This window comes from Notechis scutatus, chromosome 4 (genome assembly GCF_049901735.1).
Source record: "Notechis scutatus isolate UNSWTSFEM ecotype Mainland chromosome 4, rNotScu1.2, whole genome shotgun sequence".
NCBI lineage: Eukaryota > Metazoa > Chordata > Lepidosauria > Squamata > Elapidae > Notechis > Notechis scutatus.
This window is the reverse complement of record NC_142012.1, coordinates 28,096,060-28,113,426: the sequence shown is the minus strand read 5'-3', so window position 1 is coordinate 28,113,426 and position 17,367 is coordinate 28,096,060. Positions and strand designations below refer to the sequence as shown.

Here is a 17,367-nt window from a genome sequence, read left to right as displayed (position 1 = left end):
ATACATAGCAAAAAAATCAAGCTAAATTGTACACCATAAATGTACTGTCACATTCACTTCTATCAATTTTCCTGTACTTTGGAGTTAAACATAGACATTGTACAGGTAGTGATTAAATACAGTACATACCTGCTTTGTTTCAGTAAAATGGCTGAATATCATTTTTACATTGGAACACAACATTTTTGAAATATTTGTATAGTAAATTGTGTGAAATTCATTATATAATTATAAAGAAAGTCTTTGAATTGTTGATTTCTGAGGATTGCTTTTCTAAATAGATACTATCATTGGCCAAGATATGACAGCAGGGTAAAAGGGAACGAAACGAAGTACTCCAGGATCCACACAAGTCAGACATGGTGTAGTATTGTATATACAAGAAAGTCTCATGTGTTAATTTCAGTTCTGGTTTTGACCCTTTTCTTGGTGGACCCTTGTTCCTTACTGGGCACAAACCTACTTATGAACCGTTTTCTTTTTTTAAAAAACAAATTTTATTTTCAAGACAAACAATACATAAATACACATAAACACAAAACATAAAAGCATAAAAAATCTCTTTTCTGAAAGTTGCTTAGTCCCGGGTTATAACTCTTGGTACAGACACAAATTCAAATTCATATTCCTTTTAAATATCATTTCATATCTTATTAACATTTTCAATTTTCTATATGACTTCTCCTCTCCTTTAAATTTTCTCAATTTTATTTTATTTTATTTATCTCCTCTCAATTTGTATCATAATATTGATTATTCTTTGTCTGTTCTATTCCAGCCAACCATTTATTTTTCTTCTTTAAAAAAAGAAGAAAGACTTCTCCTGTACACTATATGGAGTATGATGCCTTTATCTCTTTCCCCTATATTTATAATACTTAATATAAAACACATGACATACATTGGGATTCTGTCTGGTACATTCTAAAATTATACTATGTTATCAAAAATAATACAAATCTATTCATTAGTATTGATATTCATATCTTAAACATTTAACTCATTGCTTTTCAATTAAATCACATACTTTTATGGGAGCCCTATTTTCCATGATTATTCCCCCCCCCACATCACATATTATAGCTCAATATTTCATTAAAACGTTCTTCCTTCTTCTACTTCAAATCTCTCATTTCACAAAAAATTCGCTAATATACCATTATTCTAATCATTAATATTAACAATCATTTATATCTTAAACATTTTATCCATTTCAATTAAATATCATGCCCTTGTGGGAACGCTTATGCTTTCCAAAAATTATTACCCCCCCCACATCACAATCTTAAATCATATTTCATTACAGTACTCCCTTTTTCTTAACAAAAATTTCACTAGTTTATGTTAAATATTTTATCACATTTTAAGTTACATATTATTTCTAATTTTCTATGATTACTTCTAAATACAAGTATAAAAATGCAGTCTTATGTACCTTTCTAGAATCCCTTTAACAATAAAATTTATCCATTATCTCTAAAAAACTTTTGCTTCTTAACATCTTGCTCCCCACCATTAGGGCTTCTCATCCCTTCCTTTCTCTCTTGCTTCTTCTTCTCCTTGTCCTCTTTAACCCCTTGTCTCTCCACCTCCCTTTTATTCTGCTTTCCCCTTTTCTGTTGTTTCTTAACATAATGTCCCCTTTTCACCTTATTCTTCTCTTTTTGGGCTGTTTTTCCAGATCTTAAAGACCTCTTTTCCTTTTTCTCTTGCTTTTTCCAATCAAAGTCATTTGTTCATCAAAGATGGCTTCTTCTTCTTCTTTGTCCCCATCATCCTGCTTCACATAAGTATAAACCGCCATTTCTAAGTATTGAAAAATAGTGCCAAGACCATCTTTCCCTCCTTGTTTTTCTCTTTCATATTTTTGATATATAAGTTTCAATCCATCCACAGATGATGCCATTGTGTAGAGAAATTTTTTTTTCCAAACAACCACCCAGATGTTTTAATCAGAAGTAATTCTCAAAGGTTCCAAAATCACCAAACAATCCAAACAGGCTGTTTCTTTTAAATACCTTCTTCTTCTTCACTTTCTTTTTCTGGGGCTAAAGTAATCACAAATCCTTTTCAAATATATTTTTTGGAAGTTTTTTAATGTTTAACAACTCTTTGCAATTCTAGGCAATCTTCTCCTTATTTTCAAATTTTGCTCCAATTTTTTCCCCTCTCCCTTCCCACTCACAGCCAAAAAGGTTTTTTCTTCTTCTCCGCTGTCACTTTAGGAAGGAGAGTAGAACAAAGAAAAAAACTTTCCCCTTTAGTGTATTCGCAGCTTGTAACTCTCACAAGGAACAATATATACTTAGCAGCTTTCAAGGTTCCAGGTCACTTTCTCCCATCTTGTCCCGGTTAGAAGCAACTTTCACTGTTCTTCCAGCTTTCTCCCTCCTGCACCTGCTTGTCCGGCTGCAGCTTTCTTCGTGGTGGCCATTGCTGACCGCCGTTCCTCCGCCTCGGGAAAAGGGGGTTTAGCCGTCTGGGGAGGGGGTTTGCGGCACCCCCAAGCCCCTTGCCGGATCCTCCCTGTCTTCAGCTGCCTCTACGGGGCAGCTATATCCCCCAGATCCAAATGGATTGGGGGAACCTTGGCGGCGAACGCAGCAGGGATCGCGCGGTTGCGAATCCCTGCCACCGCCGAAAGCTTGCAAACCGGAAGTCCCCCTTATGAACCGTTTTCATGTATCTGTATACCGTACGCTTTCAATAAAATTTTAAAATATTGTTCCATTATAGTTTTTTTTCTTAAGTGGCAATATAATACCTAATGAGTTATGTAAACATATATACATTTGAAGTAACTTTCAGTATTCTACTAGAGACTTAAATAATTTTAATGATAGCTAAATTTTGAGAAGCCAGGAAAGGTATCATAAGGAATCTAAACATTGAATTGAAAAGTATTAGGAAGAAGTAGTAGGATGATAATTACATGAAAACATTAATAAAAGCTCTGCTAATGCTATTAACATATTTTACCATTTTAGTGATATGATTAATAATTAGCACCAATATTTAAATTAAAAATAAATGTCAAACTTTAGAGATTCCCAGTCTCCTAAAATAACTGTTTTTATTCCAAGCTACATAAACTGCAGCTTTGCATGGTTAAAATTACTTTTTTTTTTTTTTTAGAAAGCTCATATCTTAACACAATGAATAGTTGATTGTTATCTTACCAGTCTATTTATGCGAACAAATTCTTCTGGGGTTTTGGCCCATGGTGGAAGTTCAACATCAGACACCACTGTTCCATCATCCATCACTCCAAGATTGTAATTATTGAAATTGACAAACATCTCAGGTAGATAATAAAATTCAGGAACAAGCTCCTATATGGAAATGAAAACCAGTGACATGTAATAAATTGGGTTATCATAGAAGTCACTCACTTAAAAGAGATAGTGAATGCAATGGAAAGTACTTTCATTATGCATATAGAATAATATTTTCACTTTACATGTATTAAATGTTACAGAAAACTTGCTCATAGTGGTAAATAAACGCATATTTGAAATGTTGAATGAAAGAATATTAAGTATGTTTAAGTGTCTAAACACAGTTTAGTCTGAAATTAAAGCACTAAATTTTAGTATTCTTTAAAATAATGGAAACTGTAACATTTCAAACCCATAATATATTTTTAACTTTGTTTTAAAGAATGTTTAAAAACATTAAATACACACTAAATTAAAGTATATTGTAAACGTGTAGCATTATATTCTGCATCTGATTTCAAAAGCAGATTCAGAAAAATGTGTCTAAATGATCAGCTCATATTCCTTTAAGATGCTAGATACTAAAGACTAGACTAGAAGAACTAAGTTGGAAGGGACCTTGGAGGTAGTCTAGTCCAACCCCTTGCTTAGGCAGAAAATTGCTATGCTTGTGTAAGCAGCACGGAGTAACATACTCAAGTTAGCAAATGAGTTCTTATAAGATGCACTGATATTATGTATACAACAATAAAGTATTGCAAACTTAAGTGTGTAACTGGAAGTTAATGGTGGCACCAATTTTTAGGAAAATTGGCTACTGCAATGATAATGTAAAGCATTTAGAATGAGTAAACTTCTATTAAAGCAGTCTCCTTATCAATATTAGCCGTAAAGATACTTAATTGCTGGATAACTTTTTAAAGAAGTGTCAGACAAAATATAATATATATAGAAGGGTGGAAAAATAATAATTAATTGAGACAATTGACTAATCAGTTGGTTTGAATCCAAAAGCTCTTTCTCACTTTGTGAAAGATTTATTCTATGATCATCAACTTCATTCAATTATGATTTATTATAACTAGAAGTTTATTCTTTGTAAATTTATTTGAATTGCTGTTTTCTATTTCAATAAAATATATGTATTTTAAGAAATGACCCCAACCAAGTTCTCATATGTAAAAGTTATTTTGAAATTTATGATGCCACATTAAGAGCTGCACATTATAAACTCCATTTTACAGGACATTAGTTTCTCCAAAATTCTGGTAATGGAATCAGGGTATGTATTTGATTTTCTATAATACTCTTATTCTGGCAACTCACTGCACCACTTACATCTGTTTCAGGAGGGCTAGTAGGGACATAAGAAAATAGCACTAGGAAGATATATTTTTTTATTGTAATACTATCTTTTTATCCCATGTGACGCATCTAAGAGATGGGTATTGTATATAAACACATACAACAGTCTTAATACTAAGATTTAGATTTACATGACAGATCCTTGCAGGCAGATTTCTTTCTGTTATAAATATAACAATATTTATATTTATATTTTTTATAAAAATATAAAAAATTAATTGCTTTCTCTTGATTGCCACATGGTACTGTTCTTAAATTATACTCTGTAATTTATGTAAATCAAGTTTACTGACAGAACTAATTTTATACCCATAAATTAAAATTGTTATTAAAAAAATCATAGTTAAAGACTGGATAGATTTTATTTAAGTTCAAACATAATGCTGAATTGCATTATTTTAAAAATATGAGGACAAATATTTACATCTTAATGAAACTAATTGTCCCTATGCTTCTTTAGACTGGGCAAGAGTTACATTTTTAATTAAAAGTTAATAGAAATTGAAAATATTAATATTAAGGCATTAGGTATTAAATGAAAATATTAAATAATATAAATATAAAACTATTTTACAAGATACTTAAGATTCTTAATAATGTTGAACTTTGTCATGTTTTTATTTTATATACTCATAAGAAATGCTTCAGATTATTAAAAAAAACTGGGCATTATTAATTTGATATGTTAAAATGTTAAAATAAACTATTCAAATTGAAACTGATTAAATATCCAAACAGTTGAACAGAATGTACAATATGAAGATTTTATCATAGCTGTCAGTTATACTGAGAGTACAGTAGTGTAGGGCTATCTTTCTTCTAATTACATTGTGGTGTACCACACTTAAACTAGAAAATAAAAATAATAAATATATGTTATTATTATTTGTCTGTTTCACATATTTCTCAAGGTAGAAAATATATTTTATTTGCTGATGTTAATATTTACCATAACAAAACATTATAAAATGTTTACAAAAACAGATTAGGGAAAGCAATTAATTCTTCTGGGAATTCTATCAATTTCTTTTAACAAACACTTCATGAATGAAAAGACTTAATATTTGTAATTGCTTTAGGAAATGATTTCATTGCAAGTAAATGGTGTAAAATTGGTCTTTCTTCCAACAAGTGAAAACTACTTTCTATTTAATAAGCAGAAAACCACATTCTGTGCATTGGCCCCAGTGGTTAACGATGTTAGAGGCCCAGTGTATCAGATTCTAAATCCACTCTTGACATGGGTCAATGGATCAGTGGTCTTCCAGATACCACCCTCAGGGTCAACTATGGCAAGAACAGTTTCCAAATAGCTGAGTGCAATACCAGGTCATCAGATTATAGACAAGGTCAGCCTAGAGTTACTAGAGCAAAAGCAGAAAAAATGAAGCAAGAATTAAGCTATTATCACCTCAGACCTTGTGAAAAACAGCACAGCTATGTATGCTGAATATTTGTATACAGGCATGTGAATTATTCTAAAACAAGATCACAGTATGATTAATGCAAAATGTCTCCTTAAAATAAACTCCAGAGATATATGTGGAGGTATTTTATGGACTAAAGAAATAGGTGACAAATAAATTTAACAAACAAACAAACAAGAGAAATGGAAATATTTACATATATTTAGTTTAAATATATATTGGATTTAATAGAAAAGAAATCATACAAATTGTTCTTGATTTAATTTTAAATTCTCTTATCAACCAAATGTCATACAAATCTGAATACCTTAATCATGAATGCAATATAATCTAAAATATTATGTCCATTTTATTTCTAGAAGAACTAACATCTATATTGGTATTCAGAAAGAGTCAAAGGTATCTTTTGCTATAAATAATAGGCAAAAATCTTGCCAATAGCTGTCTTTTCTAAAATCATTCCTGTTATTGTGCCCATTATTTTTCAGAGAAATTAGTAACTGTTTACGCTAATCTGCCATTAATGATATAGCTTTGGTTGCATTTACATTAAGCTCAATTCAGTAAAATAGTGAGTAATCTAATGTAAGTAAAATATCATTAAATTTATGAACCAGAGCTACAATGACTATGAAGATGTACAATATTTCCTCTTTTCCTTTAATTAAAGCAGCTATATTTTTGAGGTTTCTAATGACTTAGCTTTCCAAATCAGTGGAATGATTTTTCATGTTCTTGCAGAAACTTGCAAAAGTGTATAGCTGTTTTAATTAATGGCAGTGTGTTTCTGTTTACGTGAAATCCAAAAGAATTCTAAATCATTTCCAATAATCCAGGTCAAGGATTATTAACTGCTATGGTGCATTTCTGGTATAGCATTTCTACATAATATTTTATATCTCCCTGAATGTTTCAGAGGAAAAAAGACAATCTGAAAGCAATTTGAAGAATGAGGAAACACAAGTTTCCTGTTTCTCCTCCTCTTTCCCAATGCCAGTCACTCCTCTAGAAAGAACTTTGCGTTTTGTAAAGGTTTCAGGGAGTTGTTAGAAATTTACACCAACTAAATAAAGGACAGATTCTCTTGGAGGAAATGTGGTAGCTAAGAGTCAACACTGACTTAATGAAATTTAATTATATCAAATAAAAAATAAATGCAAAAATCAATTTAATGGTCAAATAATTTATTAACAAGTGTGGTTTCTATTAGTATTAAAGAATTCCATGGTTACTTCTAACAGGACAGCATCCACATTTTCCTACATTAAGGAGTATACTTTATGACTTTGTAAAGATCTTTTTGCAACAAATAAGTCATAGAATTGCAAATAAGTTATTCCTTACACTCACTCACTCACTCACTCACTCACTCACTCACTCACTCACACACACACACCAATATAAACACATAATCTCAATCTCCAACTTATTTTAAAGATTTCTGTACCTCAGCTATCAAACTGAACTGTTATTTGAACCGTTAGTGTTTGCTTTGAAAGTTTTTAGTGTTTTCCTTTTTATTCCCCTCTATTTTATTTGCTACACATTGGTACTACACATTTGTGCCCTACAATGTATTGTTTAAATGACTCTTTTTGCAGATGACTTAACATACATGTATTAAGTATCCTTAGAAGAATGAAAGGCAGGATATAATCCTGTCAATTAATGATAAGTGAAGTTCCAAGACTTGTTCAAATCTTATGTCAACCTAGTCCTAGGGTCTCTGTAAAAACTAATATAGCTAATATACATAAAAAAATTATTATGATTATTTACTGTGCTCTAGTTAGATATCCACAAATGTTATCAGATAAAGCCTCATCAACATATATTTGTTACAGATTATATTGTTAAAGCTGATTTTCATTTATTTGTTTTGCTAGGAAAGAGGACAGAAACCTCTGTTCTGTTCATTGCTAGAATTATCATAATGAGAACAGACACATCCACCTCATACTTGTACCTCTTTAAACAAAACATTTTCTGTTTTTAGACTCTTGTCTTCAAACAAACAAGAAAAGCAGGTGATCTGTGCCTAAGGAAGGGCCAACACTCACCATCTCCTGATTTCTAGCCTGGTATTTTAACTACTAAATTAAACTGGCTCTTACATCCTTGTCTACGAGAGCCATTAAGGGAGATTAAATGCTGACTATTCTCCTGGTTCAAATACCAAACTAGCTGTTATAATAAAAGAGTGAAGATACAATGCTTAATAAGTTTATTCTGTTATTTGAACAGTTTCCACAGATAGACATTCATCCCATGCTCAGCTTCTTTCATTCTTTTTTACATCAAACCTAAGGAAATAAAATTATATATAGATATACATGAGGTTAAAGCCAATCCTTGTCATCAGGCCATAAAAGCCCTGGACTTATGATCAAAGCATCAACCAATCCTTTAACTGCCATTTAATTTTTGTTTGAACTCCTAACTTTTGTTTTGTTTTTACATTATACAAGCTCTTTTCTGCCAATTTGAACTTACTGTTACAATCTAATAACTATGTGGCAGGATAGAATATTAGATAAACTAAAACTCCTTTTTCAATTTTACTTTACTGTCAGGTAGGTGTTAATGCTTTCCCTCAGTCCCTATTCATGCTCAACTAACATATGTTTTTACTCCATAGTTAAATAAAACCTAAAACATATTTTACCTTTCAAAACTACCTTTAAAGTATTAGGCAGATGTGAACTTTGACATAGTTAACTACAATTTGACTTTTACTGCAGGTAATTTTCTTCTGATGTATCATGTACCAAATAAAGGTAGTCACACTCTTCTGAACAAAGTTGAAAAGGAATGAGATGAATTTAGGCAAATTCACTATATGTCAAAAGCAAGCTTTATAACAATATAGCTCTTAAAATAATTATTGTATTCATCTTGCTGTCATCATCATCATCACCACCACCTCATATAAGATTTTGTTACTACAATTACATCATTATGAAACAAATAGGACATGTGGAAAGAATGGATTATGGGAACTATGCAATATTTAAATTATTGTTCCATGATTTTGACGTTGAATTTTGCATCTCTGCTTGTAGCCCTGTATATTGATAAATGTATCATTACTATTTAATGATTAATAACAATTTTGCTGTGTCATTTTTATAAAGCGAATGAAATTATCTACTATCTGTACATCAATTGTCCTCAACCTGATACTTTCCAGATATTTTGAAATTTCTAAACCTCAAAGCTAGTTTAGAACAGTGGTCGCCAACCAGTGGGCCGGGGACCACTGGTGGTCTGTGAGAAAATTTTGGTGGTCCGCAGAAAAATGTCACCCCCAAAAGCAATTAATCCAGGCTGCGTAGGAACACAAGGCTGCGCCACCCCCATGGCCCGTGGGAACACAAGGTTTGTGTTGCTTGCATTGGGAATAACATGAGGTAGTGAGGGGAGGGAAGAAATGGCAGAGGGGGGAAACTTGCCCCAAAACCCCCATGCAGCTGGCCTGGCCACCGGGCTGCTGCACACAAGGAAAGTAGCAAAAGTCATTCTTTCTCTTCCCCAAACTCTGCCAGAAATGAGTCTTTGGGACCCTGCAAGGCATCCTGCTCCACGAGGCTGCGCCAGCACGACAAGTCTCACAAAGACTCATTTCTGGCAAAGTTTGGGGGAGGGAAAGAAAGACTTCTGCTGCTTCTGCTGCTTTCCTTGCATGAAGCCAAAAGTCTCCCCACTCTCCGTCCCCCACACCCGAGAATAGAGCTGGAGATGGTATCCTGTGATTCCAAATAAAGAATGATCGATTGGTAGGAAAACTGGGTGGGGCATTTTCCTGCAGACAGTTTTTTGGAATTTTACCAGGGTCTCTGGTCCGTGGAATTTAAAATTATGAGTTTGGTGGTCCCTGAGGTCCAAAAGGTTGGCAACTCCTGATTTACATGCTTGTATAATTAATTATGTAAACTTTTTACAAAACCAAATACTGCTGTGATAAGCAAATCTGGAAAAGAAGTATTTACTGTGTGAGTAAGCACTACCTAGAGCATAATTACATTGTTGATAAAAGTTTTTTTAATCTTTTGACAGAAAACATTTGACTAAATAGTTACTTGCTCTGTAATGATTATATATTCTACAACATATATGTAATTTAATGAATTAACAAATTAATTTCAACAATTCTTAATACTGTATGTATGTATGTATGTATATATTCTTAAGTTTTCACGGGTATTTATATGTATGGTATTTTCCCACGTCATTATAGTTGTGCTTTTAAAGTTGTAGCAACGTTTCAGCAGAATCTCATCTGCCATCATCAGACTTCTGTATAGTGTTCGAACACTATACAGAAGTCTGATGATGGCAGATGAGATTCTGCTGAACGCGCTACTAACTAAAAGCACAACTATAATGACGTGGAAAACCTCAAACAAAGCTGAATACCATACATACATACATACATACATACATACATACATACATACATACATATATAAAGACTGAAGCAAGCAAGAAGGAAAATTCCCAGGATAGAGATGGCCATTATATAAATATATCTCAATTGTCCAAAGCCGTCAAATAACATGCCAACTATCCATTAATTCAAAAGATGATGAATAACCTTAGAATTTAAACATTGACTCTCTCTCTCCCTTCCTTTCCCTCTCCCTTTCTCTCTCTCTCTTACTCTTTCTGTGTGTCTATCTATCTATCTATCTATCTATCTATCTATCTATCTATCTATCTATCATCTATCTATCTATCTATCTATCTATCTATCTATCTGATTGTTGCACTGCAGTTGATTGCTGTTGTTGATTATGTGACAATAGGATCAATAGAGATTTTAGTCTGAGTGCATGAAACTCTTCTTACAAGTCAACTAAGGATTAAGCATGTAGACACTGATTATTTCTAGGTTTGGTATGCAAAATTACCACACAGTCGTCAAAAATCAACTCCTTAGTATACTTGACCTATTTAATCTTAGCCAGATCCTAACTTGAAAATATTGTATAGATTATATCAAAGCAGGGGCCTAGCAGTTAAGACACTGGGTTTGTTGACATGTCAACAAACCTTGCAAGAACTGCATGACGAGTTCAGCTCCTATCCTTGCCCCAGCTCCTGCCAACCCATAAACCCATCTTTAAGAGAGATGGACATTTCTAACAATGTTAAGAACATGATTACATTAATTACAATTCTTTCAAGTATTATTTACAGTTTCTCATAATTTTAGACCTCTTAGATATACTGTGATTACAAGGTGAAAGTAAAAAAAACCAGAATAAAAACAGAATGAATCCACAAATAATTAAAGACACAAAACTCTAATAAACCAATAGATCGAGGGCAGAGGTGATATTCAGCAGGTTCTGACCAGTTCTGGAGAACTGGTAGTGGAAATTTTGAGTAATTTGGAGAATCGGCAAATACGACCTCTGACTAGAGATTTTATACTGTCATGCCCACCAAGCCAGGCCCACCAAGCCAGGCCCACAGAACCAGTAGTAAAAAAATGTGAATCCCACCACTGATCTAGGGTCAATAATGCACAGGTTTTGCCATGTTTACTGTTAGCCTGGATAACCAGCTTATACATTTAATGCTGGAATCCTGATGTTCATGTATCTCACAGATAAATTGTAAAAAAAAATTAGTACTGATTATATAATACCATCACTATCAGAATCCACACTGTTCTTGAGTTACTTCAGCCAGACAGTGTCATTAAAAAAAGTCTCAAACAGAGCAAACGATCCGTATTGTCCATATCTTGCATACTAAGATTAAGATTGTGTGGACAGTGAAAGTACTAGACAAGAATAGCTGTCATTATAAAACAAGCAAAATCCTTGGAACAACCAGGAAAATAAGTCACTAGCAAAACCCCAGTAGCTTCCCTCCAGTTAAAATAATCAGTGGTTTAGTTCTTCTGTGGTCCAGCATTGACAGTAATTTAAAACTGGTATTAGACAGCCTAACATACCTGTGTGATAGCCAAAGAGCTATAAAACTTCAGTTCACCCTAACTGTGGAGACTGTTTAAATCTAATATGGAAGACTTGCAAGACTTAAAAGCCTTCCTGATTGGCTTGTGCATGTTTGCAAGTGTCCTGTCTAGACAGACAATTCTACAGAGATGGCAGAGAAAGCTTTCTGCTATAGCAGTTTAGGTCCAAATGGCTGTTTTAGAGAAAGTTTTAAATGTATAACTTTGACCTTATAAGGTGGGGTGGGGGGAAGCATCACTGACATCAGGCCATTAAAACATGATTCAATCTGGATCTTAATCCTGAAGTTGATGAATCTGTCTTATACTTCGATGAGAACATCATGTCATTCTTTTATGAAATCATGTTTAATTTTTTTTTTTCAAGTAAACTATATCACTAAGTGGCTACTTTGACCTTTTGGCAAATGCTATTAGAGTTCAGACATACATGAATTCGATTTGCTTGACTTTGTGACAGATATCCACCTTTGCCATTTTGCTAGTATCTTGGGTGTTAGTGATTGTTCATTGATCTCAGTATATATCTCCATGTTATAGTTCAAAAATGTTTAGAAGCTAAGGAAGATATTTATTCTTTCTTTTACATCAAAGCTGAGGAATAACCTATCTGTTTTAAAAGATTTCAGTGTCATGGTTTGACAAAAATATCACCAGCCCAGTATTGGGTTATTATAACAGTATTGAGTTATTTCCAAGTTAGACTAAACAATTCTATTGTTATAAATATTCAAATATTCGTCCTGCATGTTCAAAACACAAAGGATAATTCAATTCCCACGTTCCTACTTGAAAGTTATATTATAATCATTTCAAATAAGGGACCTCTTATATTCTTCAAAGTTCTACACACTGAAAAATAATCATCATTACCTTCATCACAACATTTTAAAGTTTAAATTTTGCTTTACCTTGATATCAGATGTGTCACGTTGACAATTACGCCATGCCCTTGAAACTGATGAGAAAGCTCTATCTGCATGATCAAACTTCCCACCTTGCAAGTGTAGGAAAAATGTTGTAAAAGGCTCCTAAAAACATGATTAAAAAGGAAAATGAAATACTTTGTGAAGCAGCAGCAGTTTCTTTTTTGTATATTTCTAATTCAGGTAGTCCTCAACTTACAACCATTTGTTTAGTGACCATTCAAAGTTACAAAGGCATGGAAAAAAGTGACTTAGGACCATTTTTCACACTTACAACCTTTGCAGCATCCCCATAGTTACATGATGAAAATTCAGACGCTTATCAGCTGACTCATATTTATGACCGTTGCAGTGTCCCGGGGTCATGTGATCACCTTTTGCAACCTTCTGACATGCAAAGTCAATGGGGAAGCCAGATTCACTTAACAACCATGTTACTAACTGAACAACTGCAGTGATTCACTTTACAACAGTGTTGGAAAGGTCATAAAATGGGGGAAAACTCACTTAACTACAGAAATTTTGGGCTCAGTCATGGTCGTAACTTGAGGACTACCTGTACTTCACCTTGTCTGAACGGAATGATATACTTTGTTTCTGGAAAGAAGTAAAAATAATAATGCAAGCTATTCATTTCAAAAATATATAAAGAGAAACCTATATTACAGTGTTGTTTGGAGGGTTGCTGAAAAATCTAGGTTGCAGATTTTCCGTATTTCTTCTATTATTCCATTAGTGCATTCACTACAGTTATAATTCAACCTAACATTTACATACACTTAACTGTATACAGAACAGAAATTAAAAGACATCTAGAGATGGATCCAAGATATTTAAATAGCTTTGACATAATACAAGCAATCTTCAAATAAAGGATATTAGCAGATTTGTTATTCAGCTAAATCTTCCCGACGAATATTATACATACACACATACCTTCCTGCAAATAGTTAACAATTAAGAGAGAAAAATGTTAACAACTGAAAAAAATTTCCTCTTCGTCAAAAGATACCTAAGCACATATTAGATGATAATTGCTTGAAATTAGCTAAGTACCATAAATTACTGCTAGGATTTATGTCTGCTTGTATGAATCTAACAAGGATTAATTAATGACGTCTTGCTAATGCTTTCCCAAAGAAATTAGTTTCTATCAGGTAAATCATAATTCCAGTTTATTTTACAGAAACCTGGTTCATTTCATCAATATATCAATCCATCCAACTGCATGTTATCTACAAGTATATATTATTGGAAAAATTCTATTATATCTGCAGAAGAACTTTACATTCCAGATTAAATAATGGTCATATAACCAAATCACAGTTTTAAACTGGAAAAAAAATCCAAAGGCTACTCTACCTTCCTTTTTTATGAAGTATAATTTTTTGCTCTGTAAGACGCACTCCCCCCACCCCAAAAAAAAGTGGATGGAAATGTCTGTGCGTCTTATGGAGCGAATATTGCAGGGGGAGGAGGTTGGTGAGGCAGCAGCATTCATTGCCGCCGCCTGTAACTGCAATTGCCATTGGGGAATGTTGTAGACTTTGCTGTCGAGCAGCTGATTGGCAATTGGATCAGCATTCCAGAATACCACTGATCAGCTTTTCCAGGCGGTGGGGATCGCCATCGCTGATTGCCGCTATTCGCCGCCACAACTGATCGCCGCCGCCAAATGGCAGTGATTAGCCTGGAAGAGCTGATTGGCAATATCCGGAAGGCTGATCCAACCGCCAATCAGCTGCTCATGCTGAATCAGGCTGCAATAACATGCTGAAGCTGACCAGGCTGTTTGCTGCAAGGATGCCAGCCAGATGAATACCAGTGGATGCTGGGAGGCAGAGGCAGATTTTTTTTTTCTTATTTTCCTCCCCAAAAGCTAGGTGTGTCTTAAGTTCCGGAACATCTTATAGTGCAAAAAATATGGTACTTTATTTCTCATGATCTAAAAACAAACCTATTCAGTTGCATGATTCCACATAAAGTATTGAACCCACCTTATCTAACCATTGAGTACCTTCTTTATGCATATACATAAAAACATTCTAATACACACTTACAATTCTTAACAACCAAGTGAGTGCAAAACTGGCTGTTGAATAATGAGTGCCATAATGAAACTTTGGGACTTGATCATCTTCCCAGGTTTCGTAGCGTTCTGCAAAGAATGCAGCTCGTTTGGGATTAAGAGCACCAATAGGCTAGGAAAAAGAAATAGAACACAGTTTAGTGTATCACTTCATCAGCAGTTGTTGTAAAGCAATAAATACATAATTGTATTATTATTGTTGTTGTTTTGTTATTGTTATTATTACAATTTAATATAATGAGGTATAAAACACAGAACTACGTTGGTGCGAAATGAATAATACAATAATACAATTAAATAAATGCAATTTTATATTCCTGAAATAGTTATCTTGCTATCATGTGATGATAACAAGATAACTATTTCAGGAATATAAAATTGCATTTATTTAATTGGATTATTCATTCTAATAACTCTTTTTTACTACTGCAAATTTTACAAAAGGAAACCTACAAGGAGTACTTGGTCCAATGTCTCTTAAATATATTGGATTATTTCCTCTGGCACAATTCCACTTCAATATGTTCACAAAGTTCTATATCAACATGGGGGACTGCTGCTTAATAACTTATTTTTATAGGCCTAGCAATAATGTGATAGAAATTTTTACAACGCGAGTATGCCAACTCATATGGTTCCAAAAGCCATACATTATAACCTATTGATACAGGATTTTCTTACCAGGAAGCATCTCCAAAAGAAGTATAGAAGTATATTTGATCAGGGCTTCAGTGGAAGAAGGAATGGACATTTTAAACATTTTATCCAGTTTCCAGTTATGGAATATTAATATCAAAAATAAGATCTTAATACAGGTAGTCCTTGACTTATTACCACAGTTGAGCCCAAAATTTCTGTTGTTAAGTGAGGCATTTGTTAAGTGAGTTTTGCCCCATTTTATGATCTTTCTTGTCAACTGTTAAGCGGACCACTACAATCAATAAGTTAGTAACCTGGTTGTTAAGTGAACCTGGCTTCCCCATTGATTTTGTTTGTCAGAAGGCCGCGAAAGAGAATCACATGACCTTGGGACACAGCAACCATCATAAATGTGAGCCAGCTGCCAAGCATCTGAATTTTGATCACCTGGTAATGGGTGATGCTGCAAAGGTTGTAATTGTGAAAAACGGTCATAAATCACTTTTTTCAGTGCAGTTGTAACTTTGAATGGTCACTAAATGAACTTTTGTAAATTGAGGACTACCTGTACTATCATTAACATTAAATTGAACAAAATAGAAAACCCAGATTTTCTTTCCCATTGATACTTATTTCTGATAATCATTTTGTTCAAAGATGTTTCAGTATGCTCAAAGGTTTTTCTGTCACTTTTTATCCACTATATTTAATGAGAACTTTTTTTTACTTTACTTTATTGTCATTGCACCCCCTACAACGAAATCAAACACCATCTTCAGTGCACATCATGACCATGAAAATACACACAAACACACATCCTTCACCCTTCACACATTGAACCAACACCCCCCACCCCCCCCCGACACTGCACCAATACTGCACTATATAGCAGAATTCAAAAGAGCTACTGCCCTGGGATAGAAGCTGTTTTTCAGCCTATTTGTCCTTGTTTTTATTATTCTGTACCGTCTGCCAGATGGTAATAGTTCAAAAAAAAGGGTGCCCATAATGAGATGGAGCTTTGAGAATGTTTTGAACTTTCTTAAGTCAGCGGGAGCTATAAAGCTCTTCCAAAGAGGGGAGAGGGCAACCAATGATCCTCTGGGTAATGATGTTAATCCTCTGGAGTGCTGTCCTATCTGCCACTGTGCAATTGGCAAACCATACAGAGGTGCAGTATGTTAAAATGCTCCCTATGGTGTAGCGGTAGAAGGTCACCAGCAGTTTTTCATTCAGTTGTTGTTTTCTGAGAAGTCTCAGGTAGTATAATCTCTGCTGGGGCCTTTTGACCAGGGCTGCAATGTGGGCACCCCAGGTCAGGTCCTCTTTTAGGGTAACACCCAGAAACTTAAAACTGGCCACTTGCTCCACTCGGTCTCCATTGATAAGCAAGGACCTTACTAAATGATAGAGCAGTGAGACCTAATGCCTAATAGCTGCACTTTTCTTTTAAAATTAAGAACTGCAAGCCCTAAATAACCAAAAAATGGCACATGACAGAAATTGTTATAAAAACAAATCCATCTTGTGAAGAAGACTGAATGAATAAGTGGCATTTCTAGCTTACAATATGCATCCAGTTAATACACTATAGAAATATGCTATTAATATGAATATTCCTTAATACAATTCACTTTTGTTTCCATAAATGCCAATTATTTTGCATGTACACTGTAAACTATTTACTAAGTAGTGGTAGTAATGCAATTCATGA

At 33.8% G+C, this 17,367-nt stretch overlaps 1 protein-coding gene across 7 annotated transcripts in view; it reads right to left on the bottom strand.

The window, feature by feature from the left end:
• The window catches only part of LRBA (LPS responsive beige-like anchor protein), a 351,486-nt gene that overhangs the window by 73,884 nt on the left and 260,235 nt on the right, over positions 1–17,367 (bottom strand). For all 7 annotated transcript variants that reach the window (XM_087963037.1, XM_026668758.2, XM_026668760.2 and 4 more), the window contains 3 exons: positions 14,986–15,126; positions 12,911–13,030; positions 3,180–3,332 (listed from right to left, as the gene is read on the bottom strand). In XM_087963037.1, the coding sequence (XP_087819163.1) occupies positions 3,180–3,332; positions 12,911–13,030; positions 14,986–15,126 (414 nt within the window). The remainder of the gene's footprint in view (positions 1–3,179; positions 3,333–12,910; positions 13,031–14,985; positions 15,127–17,367) is intronic.